This window comes from Pithys albifrons, chromosome 28, assembly GCF_047495875.1.
Source record: "Pithys albifrons albifrons isolate INPA30051 chromosome 28, PitAlb_v1, whole genome shotgun sequence".
In the NCBI taxonomy this organism is placed as follows: domain Eukaryota; kingdom Metazoa; phylum Chordata; class Aves; order Passeriformes; family Thamnophilidae; genus Pithys; species Pithys albifrons.
Genome location: NC_092485.1, coordinates 3,380,040 through 3,392,227, shown reverse-complemented (window position 1 = coordinate 3,392,227; position 12,188 = coordinate 3,380,040). Strand labels below are relative to the sequence as shown.

The following is a 12,188-nucleotide window of genomic DNA, read 5'->3' as shown; positions in this document are numbered from 1 at the left end:
GCAGGATGTGTCTTGCATTGGCTGTTGGGTTCAAAGCATCCCTGCAGTGCCTTAGATGAATGGAAGAAACATGGCAGGTGAGAGTGGCAAGTGTGTAGGGCAAGGAAATTCAGAAAGCTGAATCTGGAAAGAGTTATTTTGCTAAGAAACAAGAAATCCTGAAAGAAAGAACACCCAGGTAGTTCTAATGAACAGACTTTATCCAGTCCCTAAAAAGGATGGGAAACAAAAGCAACCATGCTGAAGGCAGCCATCAGATTCCATCAGAACAACCAACAAGTCTCACAGGAAACAAGAGCACTGGATAACCAAAGGGAGCCACGTGCACAAACTCCCAAGTACAAGACCAAGAACGAGAAAATCAGCAAACACTCTCCAGACATGTCACAGAGACCATAGAGAAAACAGATCGAATTAAAAAGGAAATACCTTGATGGTGGAAGTTCGTACAGATAACAGGGGATCATCCACAAGATAGGACAATCCCTACGGGACAACATGCCAACAGAAGATAAAAACACAATTGATTGTCCATTCCAGCATTCAGATCTTTAGTCTCAGCACTGCATCTCTTGCCTCAGCATTCCAGCTCACTCAAGTTTGAATGGGCAACAGGACCTTCTCTTCACCAAACCTTGCCTGAATCAGACCCCTTTGTTCCTTCCTTCTTAAGCTTCTGAATGTTATTTTCTTGGAAACAGAACAAGACCCATCAGAACTTTATAACTTTGATCTTTTGAGAGCCAAAGTTTCAGCTGCTGTTTCACAAGCCACAGATTGGGATTGTTTTGCCAGTGGGTGTGGGGTTTGATCATCCTCTGTGAAAACACAGAAGAAAGGTTTGGGTTGATGGGCTGGATTTGATGCACTCAGCACTTGGAGAAAACATGGCATGTGAATGTTCATACTCAATCTGAGAGTTGGAATGAGAGGAAAAACCTCCTCTTGTTTGAACAAAACTCCATCTGTTGTGCTAATATGACAAAGTAATCTCTGTTGTGGCAGCTACAAGTACTCCAGGGTCACTTTGTCATCTGACACAGCAGATTTGTGAGCCATTCACAGCCATTGGGCTGTAAGTCTGTGCCAGTGACAACCCAGACACCATGTCCATAAATAATCCACTTGGAGAGTCCTCTCTGGTTTAAGGAAAGGTGAATTGCCCATTGAAACAAGTTTGCAACCATGGTACATTCCTCATTCCATTCCTGCGACTTGCTCACAAAATGACTCTTCAGTGTTTAAAAATGCTGTTGCTACGATGTAAATTTTGGGGAGGAGAACTGTTGCACAGCATTTTAACAGATCATGTGAACTACAGAACTTCCACACAAACCCATTGGACTATTTGCATTGCTAATTCCAGGCCAGAATCCAAACCTGCTGTGTGATTTGGTGCCACATCACAGTAATAACTGGCTGAAAAATGGCAGGGGAAAACACATTAAATATTGTGCAGATTCTCTCTCTGGGTTTTAATGAAAATCCAAGTATCACTGTTAGTGCCATTCTCTGCTGCAAAGAGCAACATTTGGAACATTTTCAATGCCTGAGGCTCACTGTGTGAGCAGGTTTGTGTGCTGGAGGCAATCAACCTTTGGTGGGCTGATTTAGCCAGGTATGAGGGTACTACACCCACAAAGTAGGGCCCACTTTGGCCAAGGTGCTTCAGCAGCTCATTAGTAAGGAGCAGCCTGGAGATGTTCACCTGCCCTGGACAGAGGTCACAATTTCTGTAAACCTCTCTAAAATCAGGCCTTGCAAGGGCAGAGCCTGCAGGCAGGGCTGTCAGCTTTGCTTTGCTTCACCCACTCTGGGCAAGCTCTCCAATGGAAGTATTTTTGTGCAATATGGGTTGTACTAGTGAAGGTTTTAAGCACAAAGTTCTAAACTGAAGAGTCAGGTTGTGAAATATCTGCTGATTATGTAACATCCAAAACTGGCTGAAATAAACACAAGATGACTCTTATAGAACAAATTCAATTGTCATTGATACAGGAAGAATCATTTCACTGTCCTTGGCCTGGTGACCTTCAGAGCTCATTGGGCTCAGAGGTCACTAATTAATCAGCATCTTCTTCCAGTGTGTCGCTGAGGGCTAAGGGGTGTTACTCCAGCATGAACCAAACTATGGAAGTGAAGGTGATTTGTCTAAAAGAAAACTCTTGCAAGTCAGAAATCAAAAGCACATTTGATGATGGATGCAGATAGAAAAAGGCATGAATATTTCAAGTGTTAACCTCGCTTCATTCTTTCTAGAATGAATCATGGTATAGATAATGTGTTCCTTTACTGCAGAACCTTTTATAGAAACCTGGAAGCAAAACATATGTATCAAATAAACATCTGAAATGTTCCCAGAGGCTTCTGCACACACAATCACTTAATAATAAAAAACAAAACTCTCACTCCCAACACCTTGCACGATGCAAACAGAAAAGTCACGCTGTAGAAACTGCTTGGCTGGCGTTGAGATAAATTACCTGCCCTTGTAACCAGACTGAAATGAGAAAAGATTTGTGCAACCTTTAAGCCCATGGATACAGTTCGTCTGCTCTGAGCCATCTCAAGGGCTAAAGGTGATTTTTTTTTCCAGCCTGTTGGCACTGGTGACCAGGTTTTTGCTTGGAGTCACCACCAGCATCTTCTTCCTCTTAAGGCAGCAGAGCTGTCCTTTATTGCTAATTAGTGATGGGTGTATATGATGATGTGTGACTGACAACACAGGATAAATGAAATTTAATTCTCTTTCAGAAGCACTGAAGAAATTAAACTTGTTGTTTCTGTGATCTCTCTAATCCCATGCTGAAAACTTCCTTGCCTTCAGGTGACTTTGAGCCACCTGCTGCTGCCTTTGCACAGGTGGAGGTGGCTGAGGAGGAGCAATCACATCTTTATCCCTTTGCACAGGGGTGATTTTTATTATTTTAAGAAGATAATGAAATAGGAGTTCACCCATTGCAGAGCATCAGGAGCTTTGGTGTCACCCCCCTGGCACAGGTGTGGGTGTCCTGGATGTGTCTGACCAAGGGCCACCTCAGGGCATTCCGTGGGCACCCCTTGTCCATGGGAAACCCGGGCCAGGCACACGGAGCTGGTCGGTGGCAAAGGACTGGGTTGGTACTTACGGTTGTTTTTTCCAGGCAGTGCAGCAGATGGTGGTGTTGGCTTTCGATTAAGGAGGTGCCTTTAGTCATGTGCTGTTCCTCTTCGGTGGATCCCTGAACGGCCACAAAAAGAGAGAGGGAAACAAAACCCAAACGAGGTGTAAAATCAGGACAACAAACAGAATTATCAATACCAGCATGAGCTTTCACCAGGGTAAAGATCACAATTTCAGCATTTTTCTCCTGGCTCATGTGTAGTTTCATCAATATTTTCTTAACTATTTGCCTTTTAAATCAGGGTGAGGAGCTCAGCTTTGATTCCAGACCTGTGTGCTTCAAGGTGTTTCATAGCTGGGGAGGAAACGTGGGGAGAACTGACTTAGGATGTCAAGTCTCAGGAGCCACAATGTAAAGAGAAAAAGAACCTGTGCTGTCCTATTTCTCCAAAATGCATTAAGACTTCTAAGCCTGACGTGACCTTTGAATGCCAACAGATGTCCTCTGAACTCTGGGCTGTGTTAGGAGTCAAAGCACAAGCTGTGCTGCCTCCTCTGAGCTGAAAGCCCGATTTTTCCCTCCCTCAACTTGTCTGGTTCTTTTTAGGGGGTTATAGGAGGTCCTGAGGATGAGAGTTGGTGCAAACTGAGTGTGTGTAACCCCTGAATGTGTGGCCAAGCCTTCTTTGAAAGGGAGGGAGAAAGGAGGGACTGGCAGACGCTATGAATGAAAAAGTTAATATATATAAATTATCCTGTTCAAACATACTTAGAATCATCCTGAGCTGGAGGGGACCCTTTCTCTGTTGTGTGGTGGCAGATTTAAGATTTGGGTTTTTAAGGATATTCTCTTACTACTGCTACTTAAGTCTTGAACCTCACTGTGATTTCATGACACCTTAATCTCTGTGTGGTTTTGAGGATGAGCATTTTCAAAGGCAATCACATGCCATAGCAATTAGAGGTTGGAAAATGCTTTCCACAAGCAAGGGGTGCCTGGTGTCTTGTGCAATGCCTGAATCTGAAAGTCAAAAATGGGTGTGCATGGCTTGAATCTCTGCTTAAGCACAAACCAGCAATATCTGACTGTTCCAAAGAGGAAATGGGTGGGATGGGAGACACGGCAGAACATCTTGTAAGAAGTGCCAAGACATTGCCTGTTGCTCTCAAGGGGGTCAAATCCATCTATGGTTGAAGCATTGCATTTAAACACACTCCTGTGTCCCAGTGATTCACTGCAAATGCCTCTTCTGGATGCCATTTCCAGGCTGGTGCTGTGATCCTTAAGTGAAGGAATAACTCTGTCCCTGACAGATGCCAAAACGCAGCTGAAGTGGTGCATTAGGAAAGCTGCCTTACCCAGAATTAATAGATTCCTGTGGGAATGCATCTTAGGCAGGTTATGGATTTTTTTTGTTGCTGTTGTTTTGGAAGATGAGCATTCCCAGAAGTATTTTTAGAAGTGGCCTAAAAAAAACCCCAAATCAGTTCCATATTTCTTATTAACAATCCTCCTGGTGAGGTGACACATCCAGCAGGTCCTGTTGGTCCCTGCTGGGATCACTGAAGTCTGGGCTGGAATAATTCCCATGGAGGTCCTTGGATGCCTTAAAGCAGATATGACGCTGCACTAAAACACTAGAAAAGGAGAAAGGAAGAGCAAATATTGCAAACAGTATCTTTTTATGAGGATTTGCTTGGGAGGAAATCTAAATGGGATCTGAGAGCAAAGATAGAGCTTTGAAACCTCTGGCAGGAGACTCAAGCCAATTGTTGAGTGTTGGCAGCACAGCCCAGTCTCTCCCTGGACCTTCTATCACAAATCTGGGTTTGTCACTGAGGGAAGAGCTCAAGGGATGGCAGTGACCAGGAATAACCTGGAATATCAGGCACTGTGGCTTGTACCTTATCTTCCTTTTGGATTTTTTCAGTCAGCTCAGTGTTTCCAGAAACAAAGAGGAGGCAACCACTGAGACCATCCTCAGTGGAAATGAGGCATGAGATCTGCAGGAAGTCCTGCCCTAGGACAGTGCCAGTGCCAACATCCCAGAAACTGGGCATTTTGACAGGCCTGTTGAGGAAGTGAACCTATAGAGGGTGCATTAGTGGCACTGCAGGCAAACAAAATCTGTGTGTTCATTAGAAGAGTCTGGGTGTAATGGAAGTGCTGGTGGGGGGAAGAGAGGGCATGGTTTGCTCTTTGAGCTGGGCTGCCTGTTCTGCAAGGATTTGCTGCCAGCTGCCATTCAGTTTGTTCTTGGAAGACATTCAGTGAACTGCTGCTTGCTTGGAGGGAGGCTGAAACACACTGGAATCCAAAATATCTGCACTTTACCTCTTTGTGAGTGTTGCATCTCACTGAATTGATGAACCAAGATGAGCTGGTTCAGGGGTTGGACTGTCCCAGCTCAGGGGAGCAGCTACAAAGCTTATCTGTGGTTAAGCAGGTTCTGCTTGTGAAAAGGCACAAGACCTCCCAACCTCCTGTTCCTGGGATATCCAGCTCCCAGCACTGCAGCTAAAAGGGAATTTCAGCTGGCTGTACAAGGAGATTAGTGCTAAGAGGATATGTAGGCTGCTGCCATGGGAAGGAGCTCACCAACCCTTGAGCACTTTTGACATAAAGCCCACTAAAAAAATTTCTCTAAATGAGAAGAAAACAGTCTGAGTACTTGGTGTCTAGATGGCAAATGCCACAAATCCACATGTTTGTGAAGCAAGAGCCTGTATTCTTGCTGGAAGCAGATCCCCTTCCTGCTGCTGTCCTTGGATGAATCCTTCTCTTCCCTTTTCCTTCCCTTTGATGCAGGCTGAAGACATGCTGTTCCCTTGGAAGATGGTGTCAGTGCTAAGGAAAGGACATTCTGGCACACGTTCTGGAATCCTGAGCAGTCCTTATTTTCCAATTTATTGCTCTGACTGCAGAGCCACAGCCAGGATATGCTGTGGGGCAGTGACCCACCAGTGCCAGTCTGCCAGGCAGTGTGCTGGGCACTGGTCAAACACCACCACATGTGGGATTGCTGCTGATGGAAGGGATAATATCTGGTCCTGGCCATGGAGTGATTGCAGTTGGAATCACTGCTGGGTGACAAAGCAGCCACGTGCAGTCCATTCCTCTGAGCATCAATCCTGGCCAAGGTGTCCAAAGGGGATGTGCCCCTGACCACTGAAGCAGTTTCAGCCTAATTTGACTGACAAATACAGTATGTGGATAATATTTTGGTGCCTAATATAGCAATGGCAGAAGTCACATCCCTTCATATTTTTACAGCTTCAAAAATTTGGCTGTCTAGACTATGCTGTCATTCACATTTTGTACCCTTCAGAATGGTTTGTTCTCCTGCCATAAAATGAAAGGGCATAAAATCTTGCCTCGTGGAGTGAAAATGGTCATGTAAAGAAAGAATATTCTGCAGTTCTGTAATTAATTAATGCCACTACCCGGGGATGGAGAGAAATGTGTTGGGTCTTGGTTCAGGTATGTGGCTGGTCCTCAGGTAGTTCAAGATCATTTCTTGGTGCTCATGCAGGTGCCAGGCATGGCTTTGGCAAGTTTCTTGTTTTAGTAAAATATTAAAAATTCAGGAATGTAGCAAATTAAAATAAATATATTCCCACAAGTCACAGGTGGATGGTAATTCTTTGACTATTGCAACAGAAAGTTCCTTCAGTGGGGATATTTTTTTTTACAGAGTGTTAATACAAATTCACACAGGATTTAGTGCTTTTCCAAGTGGGATTTGTGCATCTTTCTGGGCTGTGGGGGAGTCATGTCAGCACTTCCACCTTTCTTCTAGTGAAAGGCTCCCTGCCCAGTGCAGGGGAGTGGAACAAGATGATCTTTAAGGTCCCTTCCAACTCAAACCATTCTGTGATTCTATGATTCAGTTATAAACCCACCAGAAAGCAAGTTGCACTCAGAAAACTCTGCAAAAAACCTGCTCTAGGTGTTACTATAAATCTGAATTTAGTTATTAATGGGTAAAAAAAAATCTAGAACCTCTTTAAAGCGTTTTTGTTTTCATTCCTGTGCCTACAGTAGCTTTAGAGCCAACAAAATGATCCCTTTTTCCACTTTTTTTTTGGGGCAGGTGCCAAGAAATGAGCCCAATTCAGCCAAATATTTCTCTCAACCTCGTGCATTTTGGACTCTCAGCATTGGTGTGTCAGCTGCTCTTCCCTGAGTGGTCCTGGCAGGGAGCTTTGGTTGACAAGAGAAGTGAGGAGATTCTTGTTGGGATGACAGGTTGGAAGATCAAGTGCAAATTGAGTGTCCCTGCTAAGCTCTTCTGGCATTTTTGAAACCCAGAAATTTAAGGCTTAGAAGGAAATTTTAAATTTTTAGTCAAATTTTTGCTTGTTCCTGGGTAATGAAAAAGCAAAATCCCAGCAGGGTTGACTTCCCTGAGCCTGTCCTGGATGGGGAGAAGGTTCTGGAATAGGTGTGACCAGTCTGGCTGATCTTTTGCTTGATAAAGAAACTTCTCTTGAACTGTTCAACAGCAACAGATGGTTCAAGCAACAGATTTTTGAGTGTTGTTGCCATTCACAGAGCAGAAGACAACAGCTGGATGTGTAGTCAGAAGGATAAAACTTGTTTTGGAGGGGAGAAGAGAAACTGCTCTGGGCACCTCACCTTCCAAAGCTGTACTTGGTGTGAAGTGCTTCTGTAAAGTCATTTAAATTCTATTCCAGTTGTAAAGGGCCAGGTTTCTCCTTCTCAGGCTGAGCTGAGCAGCTTCCCACGGGCAAAAGAAGGTGCTGCACGACTTCCCTGAGCTGTGCCCACTGAGCTGGGCAGGGCTGGGCTCAGGCCCTGGGCAGCAGCTTTCACCAGGGGCTGAAAGGGGTTTTCAGCTTTGATTTTATGGAATCATGAAGGCTGGAAAGGACCTTCAAGACTGAGTCCAATATTTGACCCATCACCTTCTTGTTCACCAGCCCAGAGCACTGAGTGCCATGTCCAGTCATTCCTTGGACACATCCAGGGATGGGGACTCCAAACCTCCCTGACCACCCTTTCTAGGAAGAAATTCCTGCTGATGTTCAACCTGACCCTCCCCTGGCCCAGCCCGAGGCTATTCCCTCTCCTCCTGTCCCTGTTCCCTGGAGCAGAGCCCAACTCCCATTTGGCTTCAACCTATTTCAGGAGTTGCAAAGAAGGAGAAGGCCCCCCCTGAGCCTCCTTTTCTCCAGGCTGAGCCCCCTCAGCCATTCCTCATAGAACTTACCAGACCCTTCCTCTGCTCCATTGTCCTTCTCTGGACACAAATTCAAGGATGTCCAAAGAAAAAATCATGTATTTGAAGGATTAGACCCCAAGTAGGGATGCCTGAAGGAGTGCTAGGTGGCTCTGATGGCTCAGTTGAACATTCTCCAGCTCCTCTTTGCTCCCCAAGTGCATGAAAGGCTGATTTATTTGAAATGAAATCCCTGAGATGTGCTAATACCTGCTCTGGTGTTGACCAGGATTAATGTAATAACCTCCTCTCGTGTTCACCGATTCTGCTGAGCAATGTGATGCACTCACAACTTCCCTCCTCCTGAACAGCCACAGGCCTTTAAAAATAAACCCACCACCAAGCTGCCTGAATCAGGAGCTAGGGAATATTTTCCTGTCCTGTTGGAGATGATCAGATAGCTCTTAAAGAATAAATGACTGTGTGTTGGAAGGGAGTGGATATTTATAGTGTGGGCAGACTTTGGGCTGTGTAAATCAGTCCAGCTCCAAACAGAGGGATTAGAGGGAACTGTGCTCATTGCTGGAAAGCCAGAACCTTTTCTAGAATCATGGAATCAGTTGGGTTGGAAGAGACCTCTGAGATCATCAAATCCAACCCTTGGTCCAACCCCACTGTGATTACCAGATCATGGCACTCAGTGTCATGTCCAGCCTCAGCTGAAAAACCTCCCAGGGATGGAGAATCCACCCCCTCTCTGGGCAACCCATTCCAGTGCCTGACCACTCTCTCTGTAAAGAATTTCTTTCTGATATCCAACCTAAACCTCCCCTGGCAGAGCTCAGGCTGTGCCCTCTTGTCCCACTGTTTGTTGCCTGAGAGAAGAAACCAATCCCCACCTGGCTACAACGTCCTTTCAGTAGTTGTAGGGAGTGAGAAGGTCTCCCCTGAGCCTCCTCTTCTCCAGGTGAGCTCAAGGAGGAGCCCCCAGGAGCTCTGTGCTCCCATCCAGATGTGCAGCTGGATTCCAGCTGTGCCTCCACACCGCGATAACACCTTGCCACGCTGCATAACAAGCAATGAAGTGGCAGCCAGAGAGAAAGGGAGGGAGCCCAGGGGAAGGAGTGGGAGTGGGGAGCTGGGGGAAGGCTGTGGCAGGGCGTGGGGTCCCCCCACTCACCGTGAGCTCCAGGGCTTCGTTGAGGAGGCCGTTGCGCTTGCTGTGCAGGTACGCGTTGGAGCTGCCCGTCTTGGCCACGCGGATCCTGGCGAGTCGAGCTTTCTGTGCAGCAGGGAAACAAATGTGGTTAGGAATGGGAATGCTGAGGGACCAATCCTGCCTGACAATACCAGGAGCAAGGAAATTTCAGGTTCTCGCTCTGCCCTGAGGGTGAAATGCAAGGGGTGGGCAGGGGGGATGAGGTGCTGCCGAGAGCAGCCAGCACAGTTTTGTCTGCAGGACCCACAAAGCATTAAAAACCTTTCCAGAGACAACAACCAGGGTGCTGCAGATCTCTTTGGGCCTTCAGAAGTTATAGGAATTTTCTGGGGAGAGATGCACAGCAATGAGAGGCTGCTCTTGGCCCAGGATGACTTTGTGTGATTTGGTGTTGTGTGCTCTGCACTTGGGTTGCTGTCATGGCTCACCTTCCCTCTGATGGGCTTGGTTGTTTAATCCTCTTTCTTTCAGCTCTGTGCTCTTACCTCTCTGTTGTCACTTGCTCTGCTTGTGCTGCTGCAGTACAGGAATGGTTGGCCCTCAGTGTTTAGTTTATTAACTTTGGGACCTGATAATATAAGACTGCCCCAAAATCCACATCTCTTAACAACTGGCAGAAGTCACTCTGTGCAACAACACAGGCATTCAAGTCTTCTCATGTTTATTCATCCCTGGCCTTCTGGATCTCCAGGGGGACAAGTTAGATGATAAAAAGCAGTCCAGAAGAAAGCAAACAAGAAAAAGTAATGCCCTCTTCCTTTCTGATAGTTTTGGATGGTTCCTTTTAGCATTTTAGTTTTTCTTTTCATTTGCTGCCTGCTCCTCTGTCAAGAGCTGATTTGCCTTTTTCTACAGTTAATTTATGACTCAAACACCATTAAAAGTAAATACATGAAATAGCTGCGGCTATTAAAAAATAATTACATTGTGGTGTAGTTTAAAATGCTGCATAATCCTTTAAATAACATGGAGCTCGTGATTTTCCCTTCTAATTAGAGGTGCTAATGGGTAGACACTGTAGGAAGAATAAAGTATCTGCAGTGGGTCCAGGAGAAGAGTCACTCCAGGAGTTCTGGAAGGGTGTGAGTGACTCTGGCCTTCAGTGTTTGAAAGATTTGTTTAACCTCAAGACCTTCTGCTCAAACAGACCATTTCCCAGGCAAAGACATGGACAAGGTACAAGTTTGCAGCTTTAACTGGGTGACTTAGACTATGACCAGGCTGAAAAATAGGTCGTCTTTGGACACCCCCCCAAAATGGGGACATCCAAAATTGACTTTATTTTCTATACTTCACCTAAATTTCACTGTCCCATTTTAGTGCTGGGGCTCCTAATCAGCATATGAGAGTGAAATCCCTGTGCTGGGGCCAAGGTCCAATCTGGTCACCCTGAGAAAGGGGCACGAGTTGGATTTGCAAGAATTAGACTGAGAAGACAAGAAAAAATAGTGAAATTGGATCTTCAGTTTTTTCTGAAAACTTTCCCAAACTGCTCTGTTGTTTTAGGACCTGAGGCTGTAATCCAAAAATCCACAGGGACTCCTGCTAGTGAATATGAGTCAGGGGGTGAGCAGGGAACACGGGACTAAAGGATATTCCCTTTTCCAGTTCCATTGTTCCTCTGTTCCTGATAATTACACTGCCATTAAATTATTTCTTCTATATGCAAATATATGCCTTTGTGCCTCTGTTCCTTTTCCCAGTGATCTTATCTTCTGTCATCAGGGCTGGATTTGGGGTGCAGGGATGGTCTTTGCAGGGAGGCTCCACCACTGAGGACTCCCATTTCTTTCTGTGCTTCCCAAAATTCCTCCCTTGCTGCAGCAATTGCCAGAGTGCCCCGACTCAGCTCACCTGTAGCAGGAAAGGTTTCCTCCTCACCCCCAGTTCAGTCAATTGTTCAAGTGGCTTCAGTCTCAGGCTGTTGTAATGAACATTATTCCCTTTGCCTCCAGGCTAGGAGGGGATCAAATATTAATAGCTGTACTCCATGTGGACTGGAGATGGTTCATTTCTGAGGTCTGTTCCCTTTTCTTTTTGAAACAGGGCCACCAGTTATCTAAATAATTAAGCCCCACAGCTTTTGTAGTTTAGAGCAGACGTTGTTATTTTAAAAAATGTCAGTGGGGCAGGACAGAAGTTAATCCCATTCTTACACAAAAGACTGTCTGGATCATCACGTCGCCCAACGCCGTGTCCCCATCGTGATTAAATTTGGTAGATATCTTGATTAACTCAGCTAGGGAAGTTAATTAAAATTGGTGCCTAAAATTGGTTTGGCCCTCCAGACAGTTTCCTACATTGGGCTGGAAACAACTCTAAAGCAACAGTTCAGGTTTTTCTGGGAGAGTCTGTGTGGAAATGGGAATTATTTGGAAAGCGTCTCTCCCAGGTGCCACAAGCTCTGTGTGATATTTAAGTACCTGTCGTCTGTTTGTGTGGGATGTGATGCTTTGATCGAGCCTGACAGTAACAAAGGGATTTAAGATCTTCCAATTTCTGCCTGTTTTCACCACAGGTGGGGATGTTTTTGCCATCCCTGTCCTGCAGAGCTCAGTGCTTCTGTTCTGAGGACAGAAGATGGACAAGTGGAGGATTGTGGCTTTCTCTTTTACTACTGCAAATGTCTTTTTTGGAGAGGGGGGCATAGCTGTCTTCCTCATCTTATCCCCCCAAATGTGAC

General features: G+C 45.6%; 1 protein-coding gene across 6 annotated transcripts in view; it reads right to left on the bottom strand.

Moving 5' to 3' along the window:
* The window catches only part of KCND3 (potassium voltage-gated channel subfamily D member 3), a 131,095-nt gene that overhangs the window by 8,112 nt on the left and 110,795 nt on the right, over positions 1–12,188 (bottom strand). For 5 of the 6 annotated variants that reach the window (XM_071578536.1, XM_071578537.1, XM_071578535.1 and 2 more), the window contains 3 exons: positions 9,467–9,568; positions 3,129–3,221; positions 430–486 (listed from right to left, as the gene is read on the bottom strand). In XM_071578536.1, coding sequence (XP_071434637.1) covers positions 430–486; positions 3,129–3,221; positions 9,467–9,568 — 252 coding nt within the window. The remainder of the gene's footprint in view (positions 1–429; positions 487–3,128; positions 3,222–9,466; positions 9,569–12,188) is intronic. The other variant, XM_071578539.1, reaches the window with a different exon arrangement.